Source organism: Erythrolamprus reginae, chromosome 3, assembly GCF_031021105.1.
Source record: "Erythrolamprus reginae isolate rEryReg1 chromosome 3, rEryReg1.hap1, whole genome shotgun sequence".
Classification (NCBI taxonomy): Eukaryota; Metazoa; Chordata; class Lepidosauria; order Squamata; family Dipsadidae; genus Erythrolamprus; species Erythrolamprus reginae.
This window is the reverse complement of record NC_091952.1, coordinates 118,429,576-118,454,069: the sequence shown is the minus strand read 5'-3', so window position 1 is coordinate 118,454,069 and position 24,494 is coordinate 118,429,576. Positions and strand designations below refer to the sequence as shown.

Sequence of the window (24,494 nt, the reverse complement as noted above, 5' to 3'; positions counted from 1 at the left end):
ACATATATTTTTTAAAAAACTTATAGATCAATGCATACAATGACTGTTCTTTTTATAATAACTTTTTTTTCATGGGGTCTTAGTTTTAGATAATGTTTTAGTCTTAGATAATGTTCGACTTCTTTCTATCGTTTTGTATCTTTTTATGTTGTATTTATACTGTTGTAAGCTGCCCTGAGTCCTTTGAGATTGGGCGGCATAGAAGTCGAATGAATGAATGAATGAATGAATGAATGAATGAATGAATGAATGAATGAATGAATGAATGAATGAGATAAATAAAATATAGAAACTGGCATCAAAACCTAAGATGGTTGCTAATATAATAACTGATTACAAAGCCTTTAGCTTAATTCTGTAGCAGCTAAATTGCATCAGAAGCAATGTAGAGAAATAAACTTCTACTGTGTCTCTTGAATCAAGAAGGTTTTCTGATGATTCAGTAGTGTTAGGAATATATGGGGAGTTTTTAGCATTAAATAAGATATGGGTTTCTTAGAGGATTAATACTGGAATCAATTAAAATTGAATTAGTCACAAATGGAATTGGGGTGAATGATGAAGAATGAGTTTTGCAAATGACAAGTCACTGAAAAGAGTGCAGAGATTTTAAAATCTTCCAGTATACAAAGGAAGTATTTTTAAGTAAGTTCATGTTGGAGGCAAAGAATTATGACAGGAGAACTGCAAATATGCAACTTAAGCATTTTATATAAATACCTAAGTTGCATTGGATATATGGCAAATTCTTCTGTCATATCAGTTTTTTTTAAAAAAGAAAGCAAGCAGGGAACGCAGGGATGACAATTTATTATGAAATTGTTTCATTGTTTCTGTATTGTTTTTATAGCTTTTTTGATATACTCAGATAACTGATCAGTAAAAAAAAATGTTTTATTGAAGAGTTGTCCTGCTAACTGATAAAAGGTGTCCTGCGGAATATGGGACAGATCCTTGGTTGCCATGACAGCTATATAATTGTTAACTACTTCAGGTCCCTCACCAAAAGAAGGCAGATAAAAATCCTCCATTTTAAGCTTCATTCTCAGCCAATGATTGCTGCAATTTCTTATAGCCCACGACTCCCAGCTTCACACTGCATCCCTAATGACATCACTATACACCTGCTACTTACTTCAAGACCACCATTTTAGCCACCAAATCTAGCTAGCCCGTAAAGCAAAACTAAGTATGCACACCCCTTACTTCCTCAATATCAACCACTGCTAATCTTAAATGCAACCCAAGAAGCATCGTTAACAAAATACCTGAACTCCCTTCTCTTACTAAAAACTGCTAAATTTTCATTATATTTATCTGCGAAACATGGCTAAACGCATCCCTCCCCGACTTCATTATCACAGTAAGAGACTACCATGTTTACTGATCTGAGCTCCAATGCAAAAAACCCCCACTCTTTCGAGAAAAAATAAAACAGGCTACGTTGAAAACTTTAAAAGCCGCTACAAAGATCCGTGTCACCAAATAAAGACTGAATGCACCAATTACATCAATAAAGAAGTAAAACCTCTACACACAAAGTCCATAGTGCCTTCTATATCTTTGTAAACAACCAACTCAAAGACTCAAGATCCCTTAAAGGACCGAATGGTAAAGACTATAACAATGAAAAAACCAACCTCTTTAACATATTCTTCAGCTCAATCTTTGTAAACAGCAATGGCTTATGCCCAATATTTCCTAATTATACCACAATCAACTTCAACGATCCAACACAAATCAATTTTACAGAAGATGACGTTAGAAAGGCATTATGCAACCTAAAACCATCTCTATCTAGTGGACCTGCGAACTATGTGCATACTTCTTAAAAAGACTCTCCACAACCTTAGCTGGACCCGTAAGCATATTTTTAAAGAATTCCTTCAGGACTAGCTCCTTATCCAACCTATGGTCACTAGCCACAATCATCCCCATCTTCAAAAAAGGAGATCCAATTACAAACCAATCTCTTTGGATTGCATCACTGCAAAGTCATGGAATCAATCATAAACCAATCCGTTACACTCCACTAATAACCTACTCTCCAACAAACAATTTGGTTTCAGGAAAAGGTTATCCTGTAATCTGCAACTCTTACACTGCAAAAACATATGGACCACTCAACTTGATCAGGATAAAACAACAGACACAATTTACTGAAGCCTTTGATTCAGTAGTACACAACAAACTACTTCTGAAACTAAAATCCTATGGCATCTCTGGATATGACTGGATAACTAACTGGTCAAAATAGGAAGTGCCATATCAAATCCTGCTACTGTCAATAGTGGTGTCCCTCAAGTCAGTGTTCTAGGACCAATACACTTCATATGCTACATAAATGATCTTTGTAAACATAATAAGCAATTGTGTTCTCTTTGCTGATGATTTTAAACTAATTAACATCACCGATAATGCTGCTACTGATCAAAAAGACCTTGCTCATGTAGTAGAATGGTCAAACAACTGGCAACTTCAAATCTCAACCAATAAATGCTCTGTCTTAGACATTGCCAAAAGGAATCAGAATATAAAATACAAACTTGGAGGAAATGAACTTGTAGATGACCTTCACTCTGTCAAAGAGCTTGGAGTACTCATATCCAATAACCTAAGTGCTAGAGCCCACTGTAACAACATTGCCAAAAAGGCACTAAGAGTTGTTAATCTAATCTTATGTAGCTTCTTCTCTGGCAATATTACACTGCTAACCAGAGCTTACAAGACATTTGTTAGACCAGTTCTGGAATACAGCTCACTTGTCTGGAACTACATTGCATATCAGATATTAATACAATTGAGAGAGTCCAGAAATATTTCACAAGAAGAGTCTTTCACTCCTCCATTCGCAACAAAATACCTTATATTGCCAGACTTGAAATACTGGGATTAGACAATTGACAATTACACCGCCTTCAATCTGATCTAAATGTAGGTCATAAAATCATATACCAAAATGACATTTCTGTTAATGACTACTTCACCTTCAACCACAACAATACACGAGCACGTAATAGATTCAAACTAAATGTAAACTGCTCCAAACTCGACTGCAGTAAATATGACTTCAGCCAATAGAGTGATCAATGCCTGGAATGCACTACCTGACTCTGTGGTTTCCTCCCCAAACAAAAACTTTAACCTTAGACCAGTGGTTCCCAACCTTTTTTTGGCCATGCCCCACTTAAGCATCTCTAAAATCCTGAGGCCTCCCCCCATGACATATAATTCTTATTATTCAAAAAGTGAACTACCCACGTGGAGGAAGCCTAAAAGGCCATTAACTAGTTTTAAACAAGGTTCCAATTGCCCCTATTAAAAATGAAATTGTCCCCCTGTGGGGGATGGGGCCCACATTGGGAACCAAGGCCTTAGATTGTCTACAATTGACCTCTCCCCGTTTCTAAGAAATCTGTAAAGGGTGTGCATAAGTGTACTACTGTGCCTACCGTCCCTGTCCTACCGTCCTGTTGTTCTCTTTTATTATTACTTTTTACTTACGGTATGTTAGGTTTATATAAACTACTACTATTCTATACATGTTTGACAATTATTTATTTATTTATTTGATTGATTAATTGATTACTGATAATTAATTACCAAAATAAGTATCTTCTCTGGTTATCAGTTACTTCTGAAATTCATTGCTGGAAGATACGGTGATAACCATCCCCTCCATTGAGCTCCCAATTCAGCTCTGGCACAAAAAAGGTGAAAAAGCCAAGTTGTTAAAGCCGTCCCTTGCCAGTTAAAAATCAAAACCACTCTAATTGATTATTTTCCAACTGAATCAGCTTAGGCTTGGGGGGGGGGGAGAGTTTGGGGTGTGGTGGTGTCCCTGTATTGTCGAATTATGCTAAATTGACCCAGAGGTGGTCCTGAATAAGAATGATGCATTGTTGCTAAGACCATAAAAGGATTAGAGCGACTTTTCAAGAATGCATATATTTGTAATGCAGAAACTGTATCTGACGTTGTTCGCTTGGCTTTCGTCTATGCCTACAACTTTACAGGAACTCCCTAGCTCCTTGGGGAGCAGGAACGTAAGGGGAGGCAGACGAGGAAATGGCCTTTCATTCTGCGACATCTACTCATTTTCTACATTTCCCTCTTCTATGCCTGTCCTTATACTTGGTAAACTCTAGGGAAGAGACCTCCTTAGTGTTTGCATTTTGGTCTATCCTCCCAGGAAAAAGAACTAGCAGAACTACGTGCCAAGTGCTGTGTTCCAGGAGCTAAGCATTTTCAGCTCAGCATCTGTGTTACGAGAAGGGATAACTGTTTGCTCTGGCCAAGAGAAAAGAGAAAGTTTTCTTTAAAACAAAGCAAAACAAAAATCCCCAGCCAGGGAAACCCCTCTGGCCCAGAATCTCTAATTATCAGCAATCTCTCTTAGTTAACTCACCAATTTTCTTAGGAAAGAGGCCTCTCAAAGGAATAGTTACGTTACATTTTTCTTTTGTTCTCAACTTCATTCTTTGTTTTTGTCCACATTCTTTTGACATAATTAATAAAGATTTGCAGAAAACTGCAGGACAGGACGGAAGATATCAAGCAACATAGATCATGGAGTTAGGGTTTTGAACTTAAGAAATGATGTGTACTTGTGGAAAACCGTAGGGACATTAGTCTTCTTCCTTACAAATTAAGCCGCAATCAGTTTGTGCGTTTAAAGAAAGATATAGTAGCAAACATATTCTCCTGTGCCAATGTAAACAAACCTGTTTAATAACCAAGGAAACAAACATGTCACATTATGTAATTAAAGTCAAGTTTTTCCCAATGGAATAAAGACTGGTCACTCTAAACGGGCCTTCCCTAACTTGGTGTTTTGTATCTGTATTGGAGTAGTACTGTCGGCAATCTTAGCCATGCTGCTATCTGGGTTTGATTGTAGTGGTAGTCACATTTTAAAGGGATTGATTGAACAAATTGAGGAATGCTTTTCTAACTCGTTGGCTGCTCTGGCTTTAGAGAGAAAGCCTTGCATCAAAACAACAATTAGGCATGCTGGTTAGCTTTAAGTAGCAGACATGTTAACCCTATGTGTACATTCCATTAATCTCTATGCATTCTCCGTAGGTCTTTGATTTTTCACTAGACTTTGATGATGTTGCAGTACTAAATGGAATGCATGATGGGAGACATGTTTCCTGGGATCCAACCTCAGTTGTTTAAGTGCAAGGTTTGTCTGATTTCTTATTGCACGTACTGGGCAAGTTATTTATTAGGCTTTTCATCCTTTGCTATTCTTGCCAAATTAGGGTGAAATAGAACTTCTGTGATTGGCCTGTATCTTCTGTTTCATCTATACTAGCTTTGTCTACAAGCTTATACATATGGGAAGGGGGAGGTTTGAAACATATCCCTGCTACAGAAGCAGCATTTCCCCATTTCACTTATAATTGTGCTCTAAATTTCATAGGGAGCATAGAGTACATGCTTATAACTGCTTTATAGCTCCTGAATTATTAGGTTCACTGATTATCTTTTTTCATGCTGTGTTTTGATTTATTTCTTGGGGTTACTTCCAAATCATTTAAAATAAGTATTTTAAAATAAATAGTTAAATATAAATGTGGTTATATTGGGATAGCCTGCATAGCAATGCCCCTTCTTATTTTTTTCAAAACAAAACAAAACAAACAAACAGCCCCGTGAGGTAGGTTTGAGTAAGAATGTCCAAGCGAGGTCTACTGTTTTGTTTCCAACACTTCCAACACTCTACTATCATCCCAGTGCCGAAGAAGCCCTCCATCAAGGAACTGAATGACTACAGACCAGTTGCTCTAACATATGTAGTTATGAAAACCTTTGAAAGGCTAGGGATGCCTCACTTGAAAACCATCACGGATCCACTGTTAGACGCCCTGCAATTTGCATACCAAGCAAATAGATTGACAGATGATGCTGTTAATATGGCTCTACACTACATCCGGCAACATGTTGAATCTCCAATGATCTACGCTAGGGTCCTCTTTGTGGACTTCAGTTCAGCATTCAACACCATCATACCAGACATTCTCTTAACTAAATTAAACAAGCTAGTGTTACCTGAACACACTTGTAAGTGTATCACAAGCTCCCTAAGAGACAGGAAGCAGCAGGTGAAGCTAGGAAAAATCACATAAGATACCTGTAAAATTAGTACAGTCGTGTCCCCCCCCCACAAAGGCTGTGTACTCTCACCACTTCTCTTCTCTCTATACACCAATGACTGCATCTCAAATGATCCATCTGAAGTTTGCAGACAATACAACAGTGATCAGACTCATTCGAGACAATGATGAATCCGCATACAGATGGGAAGTTGAAGAACTATCCTTGTGGTGTGACCAGAACAATCTAGAACTGAACACACTCAAAACCGTAGAAATGGTGGTAGACTTTAGGAGAAACCCTTCCACCCTTCCACCTCTCACAATACTAGACAACACAGTACAAACAGTAGAGACCTTCAAATTTCTAGGTTCTATCATATCTCAAGACCTAAAATGGTCACCTAACATCAAAAACATCATCAAAAAAGCACAACAAAGAATGTTCTTTCTGCTCCAACTCAGGAAGCTCAAACTGCCCAAGGAGCTGCTGATACAGTTCTACAGAGGAATCATTGAGTCTGTAATCTGCACCTCTATAACTGTCTGGTTTGGTTCTGCAACCAACATGACCGACACAGACTTCAGAGGATAATCAGAACTGCAGAAAAAACAATTGCTGCCAACCTGCCTTCCATTGAGGACCTGTATACTGCACAAGTCCAAAAGAGGGCGGTGAATATTTACTGACACAAACTGTTTCAACTGCTACCCTCAAAACGTCACTACAGAGCACTGCACCCCAAGACAATTAGACACAAGAACAGTTTTCCCCTGAATGCCATCACTCTACTAAACATATGCACCAAGACAAATTCCTTGTGTCCAATCACACTTGGCCAATAAAGAATTCTGTTCTATTCTATTCTATTCTATGTGGAAGTGGGGTCAGATACATTAGTGCTCTTGGAACCTTATTTAAAAGTACGTATTAATAATGGCTTATAACGCAATTGACTTTTAGAAAGTTCTATTCGATTATCAACTTGATATTTGGTAAGTGGTCACATTGACCTGATATTTTAGGAGTTCCTGTGTCCAGAAGAGCATGGAAAGTCTGATTGTGATTTATATTGTTTTAGGACTTCCTGGAGCAGTTTTCCCACTGCTGTGCTGTTTTAGTCCTATCACAAAAAAAAAACATGTTCCTTGCTTTTTATCAACACCCAGCGTGCACTGGGTTGGTATTGTTTGTTCCTGAAGCTTTTTTACTACAGACTTCAGAGACTTCCCCCCCCCCTCTTGATTACACTTTCTAGAAGATTCTGTCAGCATTTCAAACAAAGTTCAAGATTGTTTCTTGAGATATATATGTATTCATGTTTTAAGAGAGAACTTTATGATTAAATTCACACACACACACATACACACACCCCGTTTTTTCTCATTCAGTGTATCTTAAACTAATCTTCACATTACATTTATGCATAATATTAAGATAGGATATTTAATCATGCTATTTAACCAATAAGCCATGGTTGACAATTTGCCTCATTATTCTATGCCAAACGGAACCATTATGTGATTGCAGGCTTAGCTTGGACTCACTTAAATCATTGATTTAAATACAACAGTGTGCAAAACAGACCAAGAAATGTGGTAGTTTATGGTCAGGATTGGCCTCCAAGAAACCCAGCATTCTTGGATTACTTACCTTATACCAATCAGCTAGAAAAGGAGGTTACTTTTCACTGTCTGAACAAAGATTATAGTTTATAGAGTGACTCTTTGGAATGGGGTACTCCATAGCTAATGCCTATCTGGACTTCAGCAAAGCCTTTGATATGGTTCCACATAAAGAGCTGATAGATAAATTAGTGAAGATTGGACTTAATCCCTGGATAGTTCAGTAGATTTCAAGCTGGCTGAAGCATAGACATCAGAGAGTAATTCTTAATGGCGAGTATTCTGAGCAGAGACAGGTTACAAGCGGTGTGCCACAAGGGTCTGTTCTGGGTCCTATTCTTTTTAATATGTTTGTGAGTGACATAGGGGAAGGTTTGGTAGGGAAGGTTTGCCTATTTGCCGATGACTCTAAAGTGTGCAATAGGGTTGATATTCCTGGAGGGGGTCTGTAATATGGTAAATGATTTAGCTTTACTAGATAAATGGTCAAAGCAATGGAAACTGCAGTCTGATGTTTCCAAATGTAAAATAATGCACTTGGGGAAAAGGAATCCTCAATCTGAGTATTGCATTGGCAGTTCTGTGTTAGCAAAAACTTCAGAAGAGAAGGATTTAGGGGTAGTGATTTCTGACAGTCTCAAAATGGGTGAGCAGTGTGGTCGGGCGATAGGAAAAGCAAGTAGGATGCTTGGCTGCATAGCTAGAGGTATAACAAGCAGGAAGAGGGAGATTGTGATCCCCTTATATAGAGCGCTGGTGAGACCACATTTGGAATACTGTGTTCAGTTCTGGAGACCTCACCTACAAAAAGATATTGACAAAATTGAACGGGTCCAAAGATGGGCTACAAGAATGGTGGAAGGTCTTAAGCATAAAACGTATCAGGAAAGACTTAATGAACTCAATCTGTATAGTCTGGAGGACAGAAGGAAAAGGGGGGACATGATCGAAATATTTAAATATGTTAAATGGTTAAATAAGGTTCAGGAGGGAAGTGTTTTTAATAGGAAAGTGAACACAAGAACAAGGGGACACAATCTGAAGTTAGTTGGGGGAAAGATCAAAAGCAACATGAGAAAATATTATTTTACTGAAAGAGTAGTAGATCCTTGGAACAAACTTCCAGCAGATGTGATTGGTAAATCCACAGTAACTGAATTTAAACATGCCTGGGATAAACATATATCCATTGTAAGATAAAATACAGGAAATAGTATAAGGGCAGACTAGATGGACCATGGGGTCTTTTTCTGCCGTCAGTCTTCTATGTTTCTATAAATAGAGGGGTTATTTTATTAAAAAAGTACACAGCTGGTCAGCTATTACAAAGGAGGCTGGGGCATTGGCTAAGGTAGTGAGGATTATACACTCAAGAATGATCTACCGAGCAATTAGCTGTTGACAAATGAAATTACTTACAATGTGTGTTCATGTACCGTATTTACATTTTGAGTTTCTAGATATAGAAATGAAAGGGTTATGGCATGTCCTTTCCTTAAGAGGTTTTCCCCCTTGGATTTAGCCATACTTGATAACTATGATCAAGTCCTCTAGCCCAGTGTTTTTCAACTAGTGTGCCGCGAGACATGGTCATGTGTGCCGCGAAAAAGGAAACTCAGATTCCAGCCTCACAACTTTTTGCTGAGAGAGAGAGAGAAAGCAAGAGAGAGAGAGAGAAAGAGAGAGAGAAAGAGATAGAGAAAGAGTGAGAGAGAAAGAAAGCAAGAGAGAGAGAGAAAGAGAAAGAAAGCAAGAGAGAGAGAGAAAGAGAAAGAAAGCAAGAGAGAGAGAGAGAAAGAGATAGAGAAAGAGTGAGAGAGAAAGAAAGCGAGAGAGAGAGAAAGAAAGCAAGAGAGAGAGAGAAAGAGATAGAGAAAGAATGAGAGAGAGAGAAAGCAAGAGAGAGAGAGAGAGAGAAAGAGTGAGAGAGAGAGAAAGCAAGAGAGAAAGAAAGCAAGAGAGAAAGAAAGCAAGAGAGAGAGAGAAAAGAAAGAAAGAGTGCAAGAGAAAGAAAGCAAGAGAGAGAGAGAAAAGGAGAGGAACGGGGAGAGAGAGAGAGAAATGAGCAAAAAGGAGAGGAAAAAAGAGAAATGAGAAAATGATTGAGACAGAGAATGAGAGGCAAGAGAGAAACAAAAGAGAGAGAGAAGTGACTCTTGATTTAAAGCATATGATAAAAAGCAACCAAAGAATAATAGACAAAAAAAACCCAGCCCTCACCTGTTTTTGGAAATGGTTCAAGAGTGTGTATACACACACACACACACACACACACACACACAAAGGTGGGGAGGAGACAGGGATGGAAAAAGAGAGGGAAGTGTCTTAGGGTGTCATTTTGGTTGGTGGTGTGCCCCAGGATTTTAAAATGTAAAAATTGTGCCGCGGCTCAAAAAAGGTTGAAAATCACTGCTCTAGCCTTCAAGGAGAACTGGTAGAGAAGCAACAACTGAATGTTCTAGAAGAAATGGATTATTGGATTCCTTATAATCATGTTTCAGCATACTGGTTTTATTGTCAACTATTTTGACAGTGGAAGGGATAGTACTGCCTCAAGAAACCAACCCTTTGATTTGACTATTCTTGTCTCAAAGCTATTGCTAGATGGTTAAATGGAGGCTATGTCCCATTCCAGTTGGTGCAACAGTTGCTGCCGATTGGGAATGGTAAGAGAAGCTCCCAAGGGTAATTCACAGCCTCATTGTTACCCAAATAGGTTCAATTCAATTCAATTCAATTTATTAGATTTGTATGCTGCCCCTCTCCGAAGACTCGAAGATTACTATGATATTCTTTCGGAGAAGGGCGGCATACCAATTTAAAATAATAATAATAATAATAATAATAATAATAATAATAATAATATGCTATTTATGTGAGGCCTGTAACCTACAGTCGACACATAATCCAGCAGTTTGTGGTGTGTGGGTTGACCAAGGAACATATTACCCCGCTGTTTTGAGCCTTATATAACTTGTGAACTATATTGTGGGCTGCCAAGTATCTTTTAATTGTAACAATATAAAAATTAAATGAATCAAGAAACACACAACATGGAGAGTGATTGATTGATTTCCTTTGGAGAGTGACTATACTGTTTATATAGCCAATGTATTTTGTGGTAGCATTGAAACTTTGCACAACAATGCAATACATATTAATTCCAATGCATGATCTGTGGAACTCTGGCCTTATCATCTCAAAAGATATTCACTGATGGATTTGGAACATGAGCATATTCCTCAAATTTAGGTATCATATTTTTGGACTATAATATGCACTTTTCCCTCCCCCAAAGTGGGTGGAAGGAAGGGGATTGGTGCAATGCTGATCAGCTGTTTTAGGTGGTGGGGATCACTGCCTCCGTCGCTGCTGCCTATCGCTTCTGCCTATCACTGCTGTCTATCACTGCTTATTTCCATTGCAAATGGGTTGCAGCGGTTGCCATGAATGGGCTGTGGCGGCAGAGAATGGGCCACGGGGAACCAGCCACAGTGAACCGGCCATAGCAATCTCCGCCATCTAGAACAGCTGATCAGCAGTATTCCAGAAGGCAAATCCATTCGCCAATCAGCTGCTTGGCAGCAGAGGCTACTGTTTTTCCTGGCAGCGGCAGAAGCTCAGCTTAGTTGACCAGTGGTGGGTGCAACGGAGTGGAGCCCCGACAAGTGATGGGCTAGGGCTTCGATTATGTGCTGAGGCTGACCAGGCTGTTTTCTGTTTGCTGCAAGGGCACTAGCCAGATAAATACCGGATGGATGCTGGGAGGCAGAGGCACTTTTTTTCCCTTGTTTTCCTCCTCTAATGCTAATGTGCATCATATAGTCCAAAAATACATTATTTACCCAGTTAAAGATCCCATATCCCTTCTCGCAACTTAAGATGTGATGTGGCTATTTCACATCGTTGCTTTTATGTTTCAGGCAAGCATTAGGTATGTTTTAGGGAGGGATATAAATGTGGCATATTTGTGTACCTATATGTGCTAATTCAGTAAGGAAATTATGTGAGAGGCTCCTTTACTAGTACACTTCCCTTCAATTACTGAAAGTAACAGTTGTGCTTAATGATTTTTTCACCCTATGCTTCCTCCATATATTTATTGTGAGTAAAACCATTGAATGCATACATGTACAGGCCTTCCCTATGAAACAAGTTCTTTTGTAGCACAATTGGTAGCTTGATCTCTTGCAGAAGTGGGCGAGAGGCCTTAAGGACACAAAATGAAATAACTCTATAGAGCATGATGCTGTGGAGTGGGTATTAGAAGGTTGAAATGTTACAGTCAAGTCATTTGGAATTTTATCTGAGTTGCTGTTTTGCCTGCCCCATAGAGCAGGGGTGGGAGAAACCATGGCCCCTTTATGACCTTTGAACTTCAACTTCCAAAACGTTCTTGAGCTAGCATAGCTAGCTCAGGATTTCTGGGAGTTGTAGTCTACAAGTCATTAAGGGAACATAGTTGTCCACCTTTGCCATAGAGCAAAGATGCCCAACCCACACACGCCACGCACACACACACACACACAAACCACACACACTGGATAAAATTTCCCAACACCTACTCAGGCATGCAACCTGATCCTAACTTTTAATCTGAATAAAAGAAAAGAATACAGTGGTACCTCTACTTAAGAACGCCTCTACTCAAGAACTTTTTAACATAAGAACCGGGTGTTCAAGATTTTTTTTGCTTCTACTTAAGAACCATTTTCTATTTAAGAACCCGAGCTGAGAAAAGTTTCCCAGGAAATTTGAGACCGGCACGAAGGCCCGGCCAGTTTCTTCCATTCCCCCTTTAATCCCGGAGTGGGCCTCCTCCGGGTCCCGTCAACTAAACAATGTCGGTTGGTGGGCCCCAGGGGAAGAGCCTTCTCTGTGGCGGCACCGGCTCTCTGGAACCAACTCCCCCCAGAGATTAGAACTGCCCCTACTCTTCCTGCCTTCCGTAAACTTCTTAAAACCCACCTTTGCCGTCAGGCATGGGGGAATTGAAACACCTCCCCCGGGCATGTTCAATTTTATACATGGTATGCTTGTGTGTGTGTCTGTTAGTATATGGGGTTCTTTTAAATCTTTAAATATTTTAAAGTTATTTGGATTATTTATGATTTGTTCTATCTTGTTGTGAGCCGCCCCGAGTCTTCGGAGAGGGGTGGCATACAAATCTAAATAATAAATAAATAAATAAATAAATAAAATAAATCTCGGGCTTTTCTGGGCTGCCAGAGGAGCCTTTCATTGGTGCTTAAGGAGGCTTTGGCAGTCTAGAGCGAACAAAGCATATTCCTTTCTCTGGGCGCATGGAGAGGGAATAAACTCTGCCAGAACCCAGAGAAAAGAAACGCTCCCTTCACTCTGGACAGCCCAGAGTGAACAGAGTGTTTTCCTTTCTCTGGGCGCTGCCTCAGAGTCCCCCCTTTTTTTTAAAGCCTTAAAGTTTTGGATTTTTTTTATTCCCCTCACCTCACTTTCTTCCTTCGACAGTGATTGTCCTCCTCTTCTTCTTCCTCCACCTCCCACCCAAATTCCAAGCTTTTATTTCTTTCCTAATGGGTTTGCACGAATTATTTGCTTTTAAATTGATTCCTATGGGAAAATTGCTTCTACTTAAGAACGTTTCTACTTAAGAACCTGGTCACGGAACGAATTAAGTTCTTAAATAGAGGTACCGCTGTATTGGATTCATTGAACTTGTCATTATTTCCTCTGAATTTCATTACATTTTTAAATTACTGTAAACTATTGAATTACAGATAGTTCTCAATACATGACCAGTTTCTTAAAACTGTTCAAAATTATGACAGACCTGGAAAAAAACTACTTAAACTTGGTCTTGAAGAGGAGGAGGGTGATGGTACACTGTGTTGTTTGAATGTATGTTAAGAGAAAAATAAATTAAAAATTACACCCCCCAAAACAGTCCTTCCTTCCTGTCCCTCCATTCATTTCCTTCCTTCCTTCCTTCCTTCCTTCCTTCCTTCCTTCCTTCCTTCCTTCCTTCCTTCCTTCCCTCCCTCCCTCCCTCCCTCCTTCATTCCTCTCCACTTCTCATTCCCTCCCTCTCTTTCCCTTTTCTTTTTTTCTCTCTCCCTTTTCCCTCTCTCTCACAAAAACTTCTGTGCCCTGCCATGCGCCTTAGGGGGTGGGGGTGGGTGGGAGAGGCTCCGCCATGAACGCCAAAATTATCAGTCTGTATTTAAAGTATGCTTAATGTTTAACAAAGCCAATGTCTAAAAAATATGAGAGAATTCTTGAAAAATGAGAGGATTCCAAATAAGAAGGTGGTTTTATATGAGGGTGGTTTTTTTTAAATCCCCACAAAATGTCCTGTGAGAAAGCTTTGTCAATTTAACACATAGCTGATATTATTCCAATATTAAATAATTCCAATATTAAAAAATCTAAGCAGGCAGAATGAATGAACTTGAGGGGGTGCGTCTCTGTCTCTCTCTCTGCTGAAAAAATGAGACTCCCCGCAAGTCAACTTACGGGAAAGGTGGAGAGAGGGTGAGACGACAGCTCTGGTCTAAGCACAAGTCTATGCCCACCGCTTTTTCCCCAGGGTGCCGCTTCTGCGCGCAGGTGGCAAGACCATCCAACCACTGCCTCTTGTTTCCTGGGGTTTTTTTTGCTTCCTGTTTCTTCCCAGTGGCGGGAAGAATATTGGCAGGAGTGGATGGGGCGTGGTCCCCGGACACAGCCGAAGAAGCCGGGTGGGGCTTAGAGCCCACGGGGGTGTCTCCCGAACGACAGCAGATCAGCTGTCGGGCGGGAGAAATGGCGCCAGCTCTACCGCGTGGGTTTTGAAAAACCTGTGCGGAGTTTGTTTTTTGCCTGCACAGCTGCGCGACCACACAGGCTAGAGGGAACAGTGGCCAGGAGCACAGGATGTGGACGTGCCCTGTGCTCCTGTTACTCACCCGCGGGCCGGATAAATGGCCTCAGTGGGCTGCATGTGGCCCGCGGGCCATAGTTTGGGGACCGCTGATTTAGAGGGTGGATGGGAAGTAAGAAGTAGGGAGAGAAAGGGAAGAGAGTAGGGGAAAAAGTAGGAGAAAGAAGGAGGAAAGAGAAGGGAATTGTAGTAGAAGGTAGTAGAAGGAGGGAGAAGGAGTAAAAAAAGTAGGTAGTAGAGACAGAATAGCCACCTGAGATAGAAAGAAGGAAATGAAGAGAAGAAAGATCGATGCAGATGAAATAAGATAAAGTAAACCTGAAATATGATTTAGTCTATTGTATTTGAAAAATGATATATATTAAGATGTATTGAAGATATATGACATTGTATGTTGAATGTGGAGAAAAAATGGAGAAACACCCCCCCCCCCCCCGGTCTTGAAGTTATGATTGGCACACCAACCTTGCGGTCATATGATCACAGTTTGGATACTTGACAATTAGCTGACAATTCGGACTGGCCTTAGCAAAAATAGCCATCAAATAAGCTGGTTTCAGATTTACAGTCACATGATATGCTTAATGACTACAGTGATTTGCTAAACAATCATTTTAAAAACAGTTGTAAAATAAAGTCCATTCACATAGTCACTTGATTTATAAATGTAAACTTATACATAACACCCCAGGCTCAGTTGTTGTCTTATCTGTATGAAGTTGCCAAATGCTGTTTAAACCATCTATATTAATCCTCAATGCAGGAACTACATATGCAACTAAATATATACATACAAGTTTTTAATTCAAATTCCAATTTTCAAGCATCGCTTGATGGCACAGGAGTCATGGTGGCATAGTGGTTAGAATGAAGTATTGCAGGCTAACTCACCATTTCCTGCCAAGAGTTCGATTCTGACCCTCTCAAAGTTGACTCAACCATCTGTTGTTCTGAGATTGATAAAATGAGGACCCAAATTGTGGAAGGCAATATGTTAACTCTGTAAATTGCTTAGAGGCGGCTGTAAAGCACCGTGAAATGGTATATTGCTGCTATTGCTATCCCAGATAGATGGCTATCTAACCTTCACTTGAATATTTCTATTGATGTGTTCATTGGAAAACCTGATGCCCACCATTTTTAAATTACCATTCTTACAAGAACCACTCAGCACGACCAGTGGTTGGGGACTATAGATTTGGTAATTCAAAACATCTGGAGGATGCCAAGTTGCTAATCACTATTCTAAGTAATCTGAAAGAGAGTGTTAAACAAATAAAAGAGGAAGAAAAGAGTTCCCCACCTCTGTTAGGAGTTTCATATAGTGCTGCAGTTCAAGTTATGCACGAGTGGTATGAAATCCCATTTGTGTTAGAAGCAAAAATACACTGCCAAGGGAGCCAGCTGTTTTAAAAGACAATTTTAAATATGCAGATTAAAAAATCAACCTCCCCCATGTTTTCTGTTAACAGAATATCCAGAATATCATTCACTGGTGAAGATTATTTTATTACATATGACAAAAATAGAAACATAGAAACATAGAAGATTGACGGCAGAAAAAGACTTCATGGTCCATCTAGTCTGCCCTTATACTATTTCCTGTATTTTATCTTACAATGGATGTACAATATTATTCCCATATAAAATAAATTTTAACTTCATTCTAGCCATACATCAAATGTGGGTTGATATTTACCCTGAGGTTACTTACAAAAACTGTAATTTTATGTATATCTGTTTATAGCCTTCAAATGTTGATATAAATAAAACAAATGACAAGCATCTGAGTAAACTTTCATAGGCAGGCATGTTTACGTATGGGGAATCTATTTTCACAAGAGCAATTAACATGACTGAAATATTCCATAACATCTAAATCAGACGTGTCCGACCCGCAAGCCGCATATGGTCCTAGACGCCTAGTAATGCCACCCCAAAAGATAATAAAAATATATTTTTAAAAGAAGTTTGTTATTTATATCATTAATTAAATTGATACTTTATATGCAGTCCAAATGTACTTGTATGTACATTTTGTCAATTATAATTTGTCTTTGTTCAATGGGGCTCAAGCAAGCCAAAAGGTTGGACAACCATGATCTAAATCAAATGCATTAATATTTTTTAATGTGTTCACCTCATATTTTCTGCTGCATGCTTGCTTAGCATTAAGGAAGGGTTTCCTTTTGCACAACGTTTTGAAGATCTGAAGCCCCTATATTTTTGGCAAACTGATTCAGGGACTCCCAGGAAGTGGATACCTTATGATATACCAGAAATAAGTGATGTAACATTTTTCTGAAAAACTCTGTGGTAAATTCCCAAAGACGGGGTGCCACAAAAAGTATTTTAAGATGCTCATTCCTGCTTAGAAGAAAATACCTTCTCAGGGACCCTTTTAATATTCCTGAGAGAAAGAAAAAGTATGAAAGCTATTATTCCCTATCTCATAAAAGCTACAGTGGTACCTCATGATACGAACCCCTCATCATACAAACTTTTCGAGATACGAACCCAGGGTTCGGAATTTTTTTGCCTCTTCTTACGAACTTTTTTCACCTTACGAACCTGCCAACCGGCCACTGAGATTCCTCGCCTCCAGACTTTCGTTGCAAGCCACGCGCAGGTTTTTGCGATCCTGGGATCCCCTGAGGCTCCCCTCCATGGGAAACCCCACCTCCTGTCTTCCGCGTTTTTGCAATGCTGTAGGGAAATCCCAGGAGGGGAATCCCAGGATCGCAAAAACAGGCGCTCTGCTGGGCAGAGTAGGGGGGACAAAAACAGGAAGAAAAGACTCATGGAGCTCAAGGGAGAAGAAAGGTGTGGGGGAGATGAGGAGAGAGAGGTGGGCAAAAATGGGAGGGAAAGGCTCATGGAGCTCAAGGGAGGAGAAAGGTGTGGGGGAGACGAGAGAGGTGGGCAAAAACGGGAGGGAAAGGCTCATGGAGCTCAAGGGAGAAGAAAGGTGTTCACCTCAGCTTTGTCTGGCCGCCGCTTTTTTTTTTTTAAGCCTTAATATTTTGGATTCTCCTAATGGGCTTGCACGCATTATTGGCTTTTCCATTGATTCCTATGGGAAACATTGTTTCATCCTACGAACTTTTCACCTTACGAACTGTTGTGATTCAGCCTGAGGCTCCTCAGGGAACGGCTGGAACTCTGCCGGCTCCATGCTCAGAGGGGGAGGACGAGGAACAGGAGGAGGAGGAAGACCAGGCAGACGGGGAAGAGGAATATCAGGACGAGGAGGAGGGAGAACAGCCTGAGACCCCCGGGGGGGAGCTCTCCCCAGCGAGTAGCCTGGAGTCATTAGATGAGAACGCACAAGCCATCATAGATATGAGGCAGAGAAGGGCAGCACAACGAAGGGGACAATTAGCCAGGTATTTCCATCCCTTATAGGCAACAGCTGGGTTTGGGTGTGGTTCTCCTCAGAAAGGTTGAAAAGGCAGGCCCGCCCTTCCTGTATTGTGGAGAGTTATCTTTTGGGAGTCCTGTGACCTTGCTTCGATCCTTGGCGTCTCTGATTCTGGCTTGTGGCCTCGAAGGCTGAAAACTTGGGGGAGGCGTGGGTTTTATTATCTACAGTGGTGTGTGTGTCAGCAAGAAGCCTGTGGTATTGTCTGGCTGTCGTGACTCTTCTGTGAAGCTTCATAGCATTCCAGTTTGTAAGAACAGTTTTTGTTATCTGTGTTTGTTTTCAAAGATATAAAATGACTTTGCTTTTTACCAGCGTGTCTGGCTACTCCTTTTAGTTGGTGTTGACGTCTGGGGGAACCCAGACAGAACACGAACCTCATCCCGGAACCAATTAAGTTCGTAAGACGAAGTATTACTGTAGTTGAGAATTCATTCATATGTGTACAGTACTTTAGACCTTTGGATGCTTTTTTCTTTGAATCTAAATTTTTGAATTTAGATTTTATTTATTTATTATTTATTATTTGGATTTGTATGCCGCCCCTCTCCGAAGACTCGGGGCGGCTCACAACAAGTGTAAAACAAATCATAAATAATTCAATTAATTAAAATATTTAAAGATTTAAAAAACCCCATATACTAACAGACACACACACAGGCATACCATGTATAAATTAAATGTGCCCAGGGGGAGATGTTTAGTTCCCCCATGCCTGACGGCAAAGGTGGGTTTTGAGGAGTTTACGGAAGGCAGGAAGAGTAGGGGCAGTTCTGATCTCCGGGGGGAGTTGGTTCCAGAGAGTCGGTGCCGCCACAGAGAAGGCTCTCCCCCTGGGGCCCGCCAACCGACATTGTTTAGTTGACGGGACCCGGAGGAGGCCCACTCTGTGGGACCTAATCGGTCGCTGGGATTCGTGCGGCAGAAGGCGGTCTCGGAGATATTCTGGTCCGATGCCATGAAGGGCTTTAAAGGTCATAACCAACACTTTGAATTGTGACCGGAAACTGATCGGCAGCCAATGCAGACTGCGGAGTGATGGTGAAACATGGGCATACCTGGGTAAGCCCATGACTGCTCTCGCAGCTGCATTCTGCACGATCTGAAGTTTCCGAACACTTTTCAAAGGTAGCCCCATGTAGAGAGCATTACAGTAGTTGAACCTCGAGGTGATGAGGGCATGAGTGACTGTGAGCAATGAGTCCCGGTCCAGATAGGGCCGCAACTGGTGCACCAGGCGAACCTGGGCAAACGCCCCCCTTGCCACAGCTGAGAGATGGTTTTCTAATGTGAGCTGTGGATCGAGGAGGACGCCCAAGTTGCGGACCCTCTCTGAGGGGGTCAGTAATTCCCCCCCCAGGGTAATGGACGGACAGATGGGATTGTCCTTGGGAGGCAGAACCCACAGCCACTCCGTCTTATCCGGATTGAGTTTGAGTCTGTTGACACCCATCCAGGCCCCAACAGCCTCCAGGCACCGGCACATCACTTCCACCGCTTCGTTGACTTCGTTGAATATGAAGCTTTGCTTCTTAATTCCAAAATGTGGAAGTTGGGCTTTTGTTATTCCATTTATGGACATACTGTTTTATGATATTAGTGAACTGACTATGATGATACATTTGTGGCAGAAAATCATATAGGATTATTACAAAATATTTTGTGTTGACTTGGTACAGACTTCCATTCGTACTGCTGTGTTCCACCATGACTTGGCCTTTATGAATGGCATTTTTGAATTGGCGAATTGATCTACAATGAACATCAAAGCTATCTTCTTTTTCATATTTCTCAGATTGCAGGCTGTTTAGTTTGTTCTGGTGGAGCTATCAAGAGTGGAGCCAGACTTAATCTATGTTGCTCAATGCCCATCCTTTATTTCCATAGTAGTTCTGCAGCTTATGATTATATGATAAATCAGGGTTTTTTTTATTACAATATGAAGGCACTTTGAGGTTTTCTGAGGATGGAAAAGTCAGATTATGAGTGAATGGTGAGTATTTTTATAATATTGATGTTTTAGTACCAAAAACTACATTCTGATTCAAATTACATCCCCTTCCCCACAGCCAACTTAAAATTAGATCTGTCAATCCTCCAGTCTTTTGGACGGGATACATTTTCTAAGAGCCTATCTTCTGAGTGATAATTACAATCATCAGTGGTAAATGGCACATTTCTCTCTTGGGTTGGATGAGAACATCCCATATTTATCATCCCTTTCAAAGGCACAGCATTTGAGGGTGTATCCTGGCAATTGCAAAGGGAATTATTTGAAAAGGTTTGGGTGGCCTGCGTCTTCCCATATGTACTGCAGCAGCAACCATTCCCCCATCTCCCTCTCTACCCCTGCCCCCTCTTTAAAAAAAAATCAATATAAAAACTCAGGTCTTGGATTAATATGGTTCCTTTTTCTCTAAAATGTTTGGTATCATTTCATTCCCAATATAAAAATACAAGAAGTAGTAACCATTTTTTGACCAAAGACTAGTTTTTTTTACCATGGCAGCAGGATTAACATACTTTTTCAAGGGAAGGGAAAAAGAAGTGATTCATTAGTTCCTATGAATTAGGAAATAATATTTTTTTTTCTAAATCAAATTCCAATTCAGTGACATCCACAGAGGGGTCAAAGCAGACAAAATAGTGAGTGGAACAGCACCCTTCCTTGTTCTGGATACACATGGAAAAGTAATGAGGCTTGTATTGCAGCATTTCCAGTTTCAGGAGAGCTTTGGGATGCCCATAATTTTGAAGCAGTTTTTTCAGGAATTTTTCTTTCAGTTCATTGGTTTAACTCTATTTTTACTTGTTTGTTTCCATCTAAATGAAACTTCTCTAAAGTAGCAAAATTAAATAAATCAGCTGAGCATAATTGATGCACACGTAGGGCTCTTCCTAGGCTTTGCACATAGGGAAACTATGCACATAGGGAATACTTGGAACAGAAATAACAATTATGGAGAGCCCTGAAATATGGTGGCAAGACTGCATTCTTTGAATATTGAAATGAAAATATCACAAATTTTAGCTAGAGCAGTAAAGGCAATGATTTTGAAAGAAGAAAAGAGGAAAATCAGTTTTAAAATGGGAATGGGAAGCATAGTTCCCTCTAAGCTGAGCAGTGAGCAATGGCTCACTTAAAAATCATCATCAACTCAGAGTTTTTCAAACCTGCCCAGAAGCCGAGAGGGAAAGAGTGAAAGGGAAAGAGTGCCGCCCAGTCCCAAAGGGACTGCCGCTCAGACACTATACTTTTCCGCCCCCCCCCCAAAAAAAAAAAATTAGAGGGAACACTGATGGGAAGAATGGAGCGCTTTTTTGAGGCTGTCCACCCAGAGTTTTCTGTTCCCATTTGGATCTTAATTTTCTCCTTCTTCTTTTTATGTGGACTATTCTTTTCACCTCCATCTTTGTTGCATCTCCCTCTTCCACTCCTCCTCCATCCATAGCTTGATGATCTATAGCTCAGACCCTCGGTTGAACAAAAAAATAAAACCAATAGTGGCTTTAAAATGCACACGTAAGGGATTTCTAACCAAGCTCACATATGATTGCAGAGAGTTGAAGATGCTCCGGCCCCTTTCCTAGCCCACAACTGAGGCTAGAAGATAATTATGTCACTGCTACATAGGCAGTAAACAGACTGCAGTAATTATAAGTTCAGAAGCCATCAGAGTCAAAATATATGTGTTACTGGCCTGATATGCTCTGGTAAATACCAGTCTCTTTCCTTTTAAAGTGGTACAATGTTGTTACATTGACAGGAAAGCTAGTGACAACTCTTTTTCAAAAGCTCTGTTCCTGGATGAAAATTGTTTTATGGATGTATAAACAAAGCTTGCCCGTGGTCAAAACGTGGTCAAACGTTTTGTACTATCTTCAAAGAATGAGCCCGTTTTATTTTCAGATGATTTCTGCTTTGCTCTGGAAGGCTCCAATGAAGGAAGACAACTGTTTTAAGAAAATCAGATTCTTGATTATGCTTCTCAGTTGTCTGAAAAATTCAGTATTTCTGAGGGGAAAATTTGAATTTATTCCCATTATGTGTATGTTAGAGTTATGTGAAATATCTGACGAAACCATCCTTTATCTTTCCTTTAGAGAAGCATATTTTCTCTTTAGATAGCTCATTTGGAGAATTAAATTGCGTATTTGGCATTCATCAAAAGTCCTCTCAAAAGGCTCTAGGTCCGAAAGAAGCTAGATTTAGAAGAATAGCTATTTGAAATAGTATCACTAATTTTGGAGAGTTCAATCAAAACATGTTAGTACTCTGTACAAACAGTTGGGTTGGCAATATATAAACATGCTAACAATGAATATTTGTATGTGTTGAAGTACTATAGCTTTAAGAGGTAGTGTTGCAAATAGCCATAAGAGGGAGCCAGAAAGCACGATTCTCTCTCTGCTTTCTCTGTTCTTTCTGCTGATTCACTGTGACTGATGTAATAAGCTGTGTGTTTGATGATATTTTGATGTATTTGTAAGCTGTAATATATATCTGATATTTAAGACAAAGAAAGGCTTGTAATAATATCATTGTATTGAGAGTTATTGACTTATTTGAATGTGTATGACTGGATTGTTTAACTTGACTGTGCTATTTCTAAAGTAAACACTATTTTATACACTTTAATGTATCTGTCTTATATGACTGAATAATTACTCATATCTCCTAGATATCTGCCTTATATGTGCATGTCCTTGATAAATCAAGGGTTCTGCACACTCCTTAACATTGGTTATGGGTCCAGTGTGATATTCCTAATAAGGTATTTCCAGTGAGGCATTGCCAGTGAGACATTGATAGTGAGTAGTGAGAATATTCAGCTTGTATAATAAGACAATTAAAGTTGTACTGTTGAATTAAAAATGGCACAACTATAGTCAATCTGATTATCCCTGATAACCCAGCTGGGGGAACAAACTATGCTTCTTGGTCTACGAAATGAGTGTTTCTTCTAATGGGAAATCAAAGTTCCTGACCACTGAATTTTGGACATGAAAGCCTTTTAAGACTTGAAACCCTATATAATATTTTGCTTCCTCAGAAATGGACAGTTCTTTCATCTTGCTATGATCTCTGATCAAATTCATTACGCAGACTTTTGAAACAGTGCAAAGCTGGGTGGGTGGGTGGGAATCTATTTGCCAGAGATGAAAGTATTGTAAGTCTACTTACCAGGAACAGGAGCAATTTTTCTCACAGATTTCCATATTCAAACTTGAAGAAAAAAACACTTATCTTTCCAATACAAGTAATAGTAGTTTATATGCAAAACAACAATTTATGGCGCAATGGATTGATTGTAAAAACACATTTAATATAATGTATTGAAATTATTCTTTTATTATTAATTTCCAGGTCTTTGATTTTAGGCTTGCAAAAGAAGATATGGAATTGCTTGACTCTATGAACATCAACAGAAAGTTGGTCTATCTAACCTATCCATTATGGAAGGGATAACCCATGGAGTGGTTACATAATAGAGTGGCTGAGAACTTCTGGATTCCCCTAAGCTTGTCTCTGCTGTTTACTTAATGCATTCAGAGCTAATGCAACTTAAATACTTTTTGCACAAACCTATCTTTCCTTATTAACAACTTATGAGACTACTGCAATGGAGTGTTCCTATTTCCAAGTGTTATTAGATTACTGTAAATACTTATTAGACTACTGTAGACTACTACTAAAAGACTTTGTTGGAAGTTACTCTTGAGCCTAACTAACTAATTTTAAAAAGTCATTGCTAAACTTAACACAACTGGAGCCCTGTTGGTTTTGGCAATATGTGTGACAATTTGGAGTTTGGAACTGTGTGGTAATGAAAATTAATGTAGTTAATAATATTAGTGTCTGATTAATATTTTGTTCTATCTATTCTTTTTTTGCATGGAAGTAACCAAATGAGTTTAGAACCATAAATTACTATCACACAATTGCAGTCCATTTTATTGTCAATAAACATATTTAAACCAAAGATTAATTTTAATCAAAACTGATGTAGGTACTTATCAAGGCGGTTTGTAGAAAAATACTTCCTACAAGTTTTCCAATATTAACAATAGCTATACTACAACCTTTTCGGACCAGGAGACAATTAGATTAGGTATCTTGTCGTCGAAATACAACACCCCCACTGTTCCATGATGTGATAGCCCCTAAAGGAGCATCCATGCCCACTGATATTTTTGTTCTAGTTGTGACTTCAGGATTCAGATCTTGATAATTTAATGCCAAATTTGAACAAAGTGTATAGAACTGATCACCTCTGTAATATAATTCTGAGTTGTAGTAAGCATGGATGTGATTATTCTTGAGTGCTAGAGATCTTTCTCTGAACATGCTGTATGCCTAAATGTTATTTTGCTAGTGATTGCATTATGTATTTTAACTTTCATGTAACTACATATAGACAATACTGTACTATAAGACTGCAAGCTG

At 39.7% G+C, this 24,494-nt stretch overlaps 1 protein-coding gene across 2 annotated transcripts in view; it reads left to right on the top strand.

The window, feature by feature from the left end:
- The window catches only part of LOC139164392 (uncharacterized oxidoreductase ZK1290.5-like), a 114,197-nt gene extending 90,167 nt beyond the window's left edge, over positions 1-24,030 (top strand). Inside the window, exons 7-8 of one of the 2 annotated variants that reach the window (XM_070746451.1) lie at positions 5,086-5,188; positions 23,415-24,030. In XM_070746451.1, coding sequence (XP_070602552.1) covers positions 5,086-5,181 — 96 coding nt within the window. In that variant the 3' untranslated portion in view covers positions 5,182-5,188; positions 23,415-24,030. The remainder of the gene's footprint in view (positions 1-5,085; positions 5,189-23,414) is intronic. The other variant, XM_070746453.1, reaches the window with a different exon arrangement.
- The last annotated feature ends 464 nt before the right edge of the window (positions 24,031-24,494 follow it).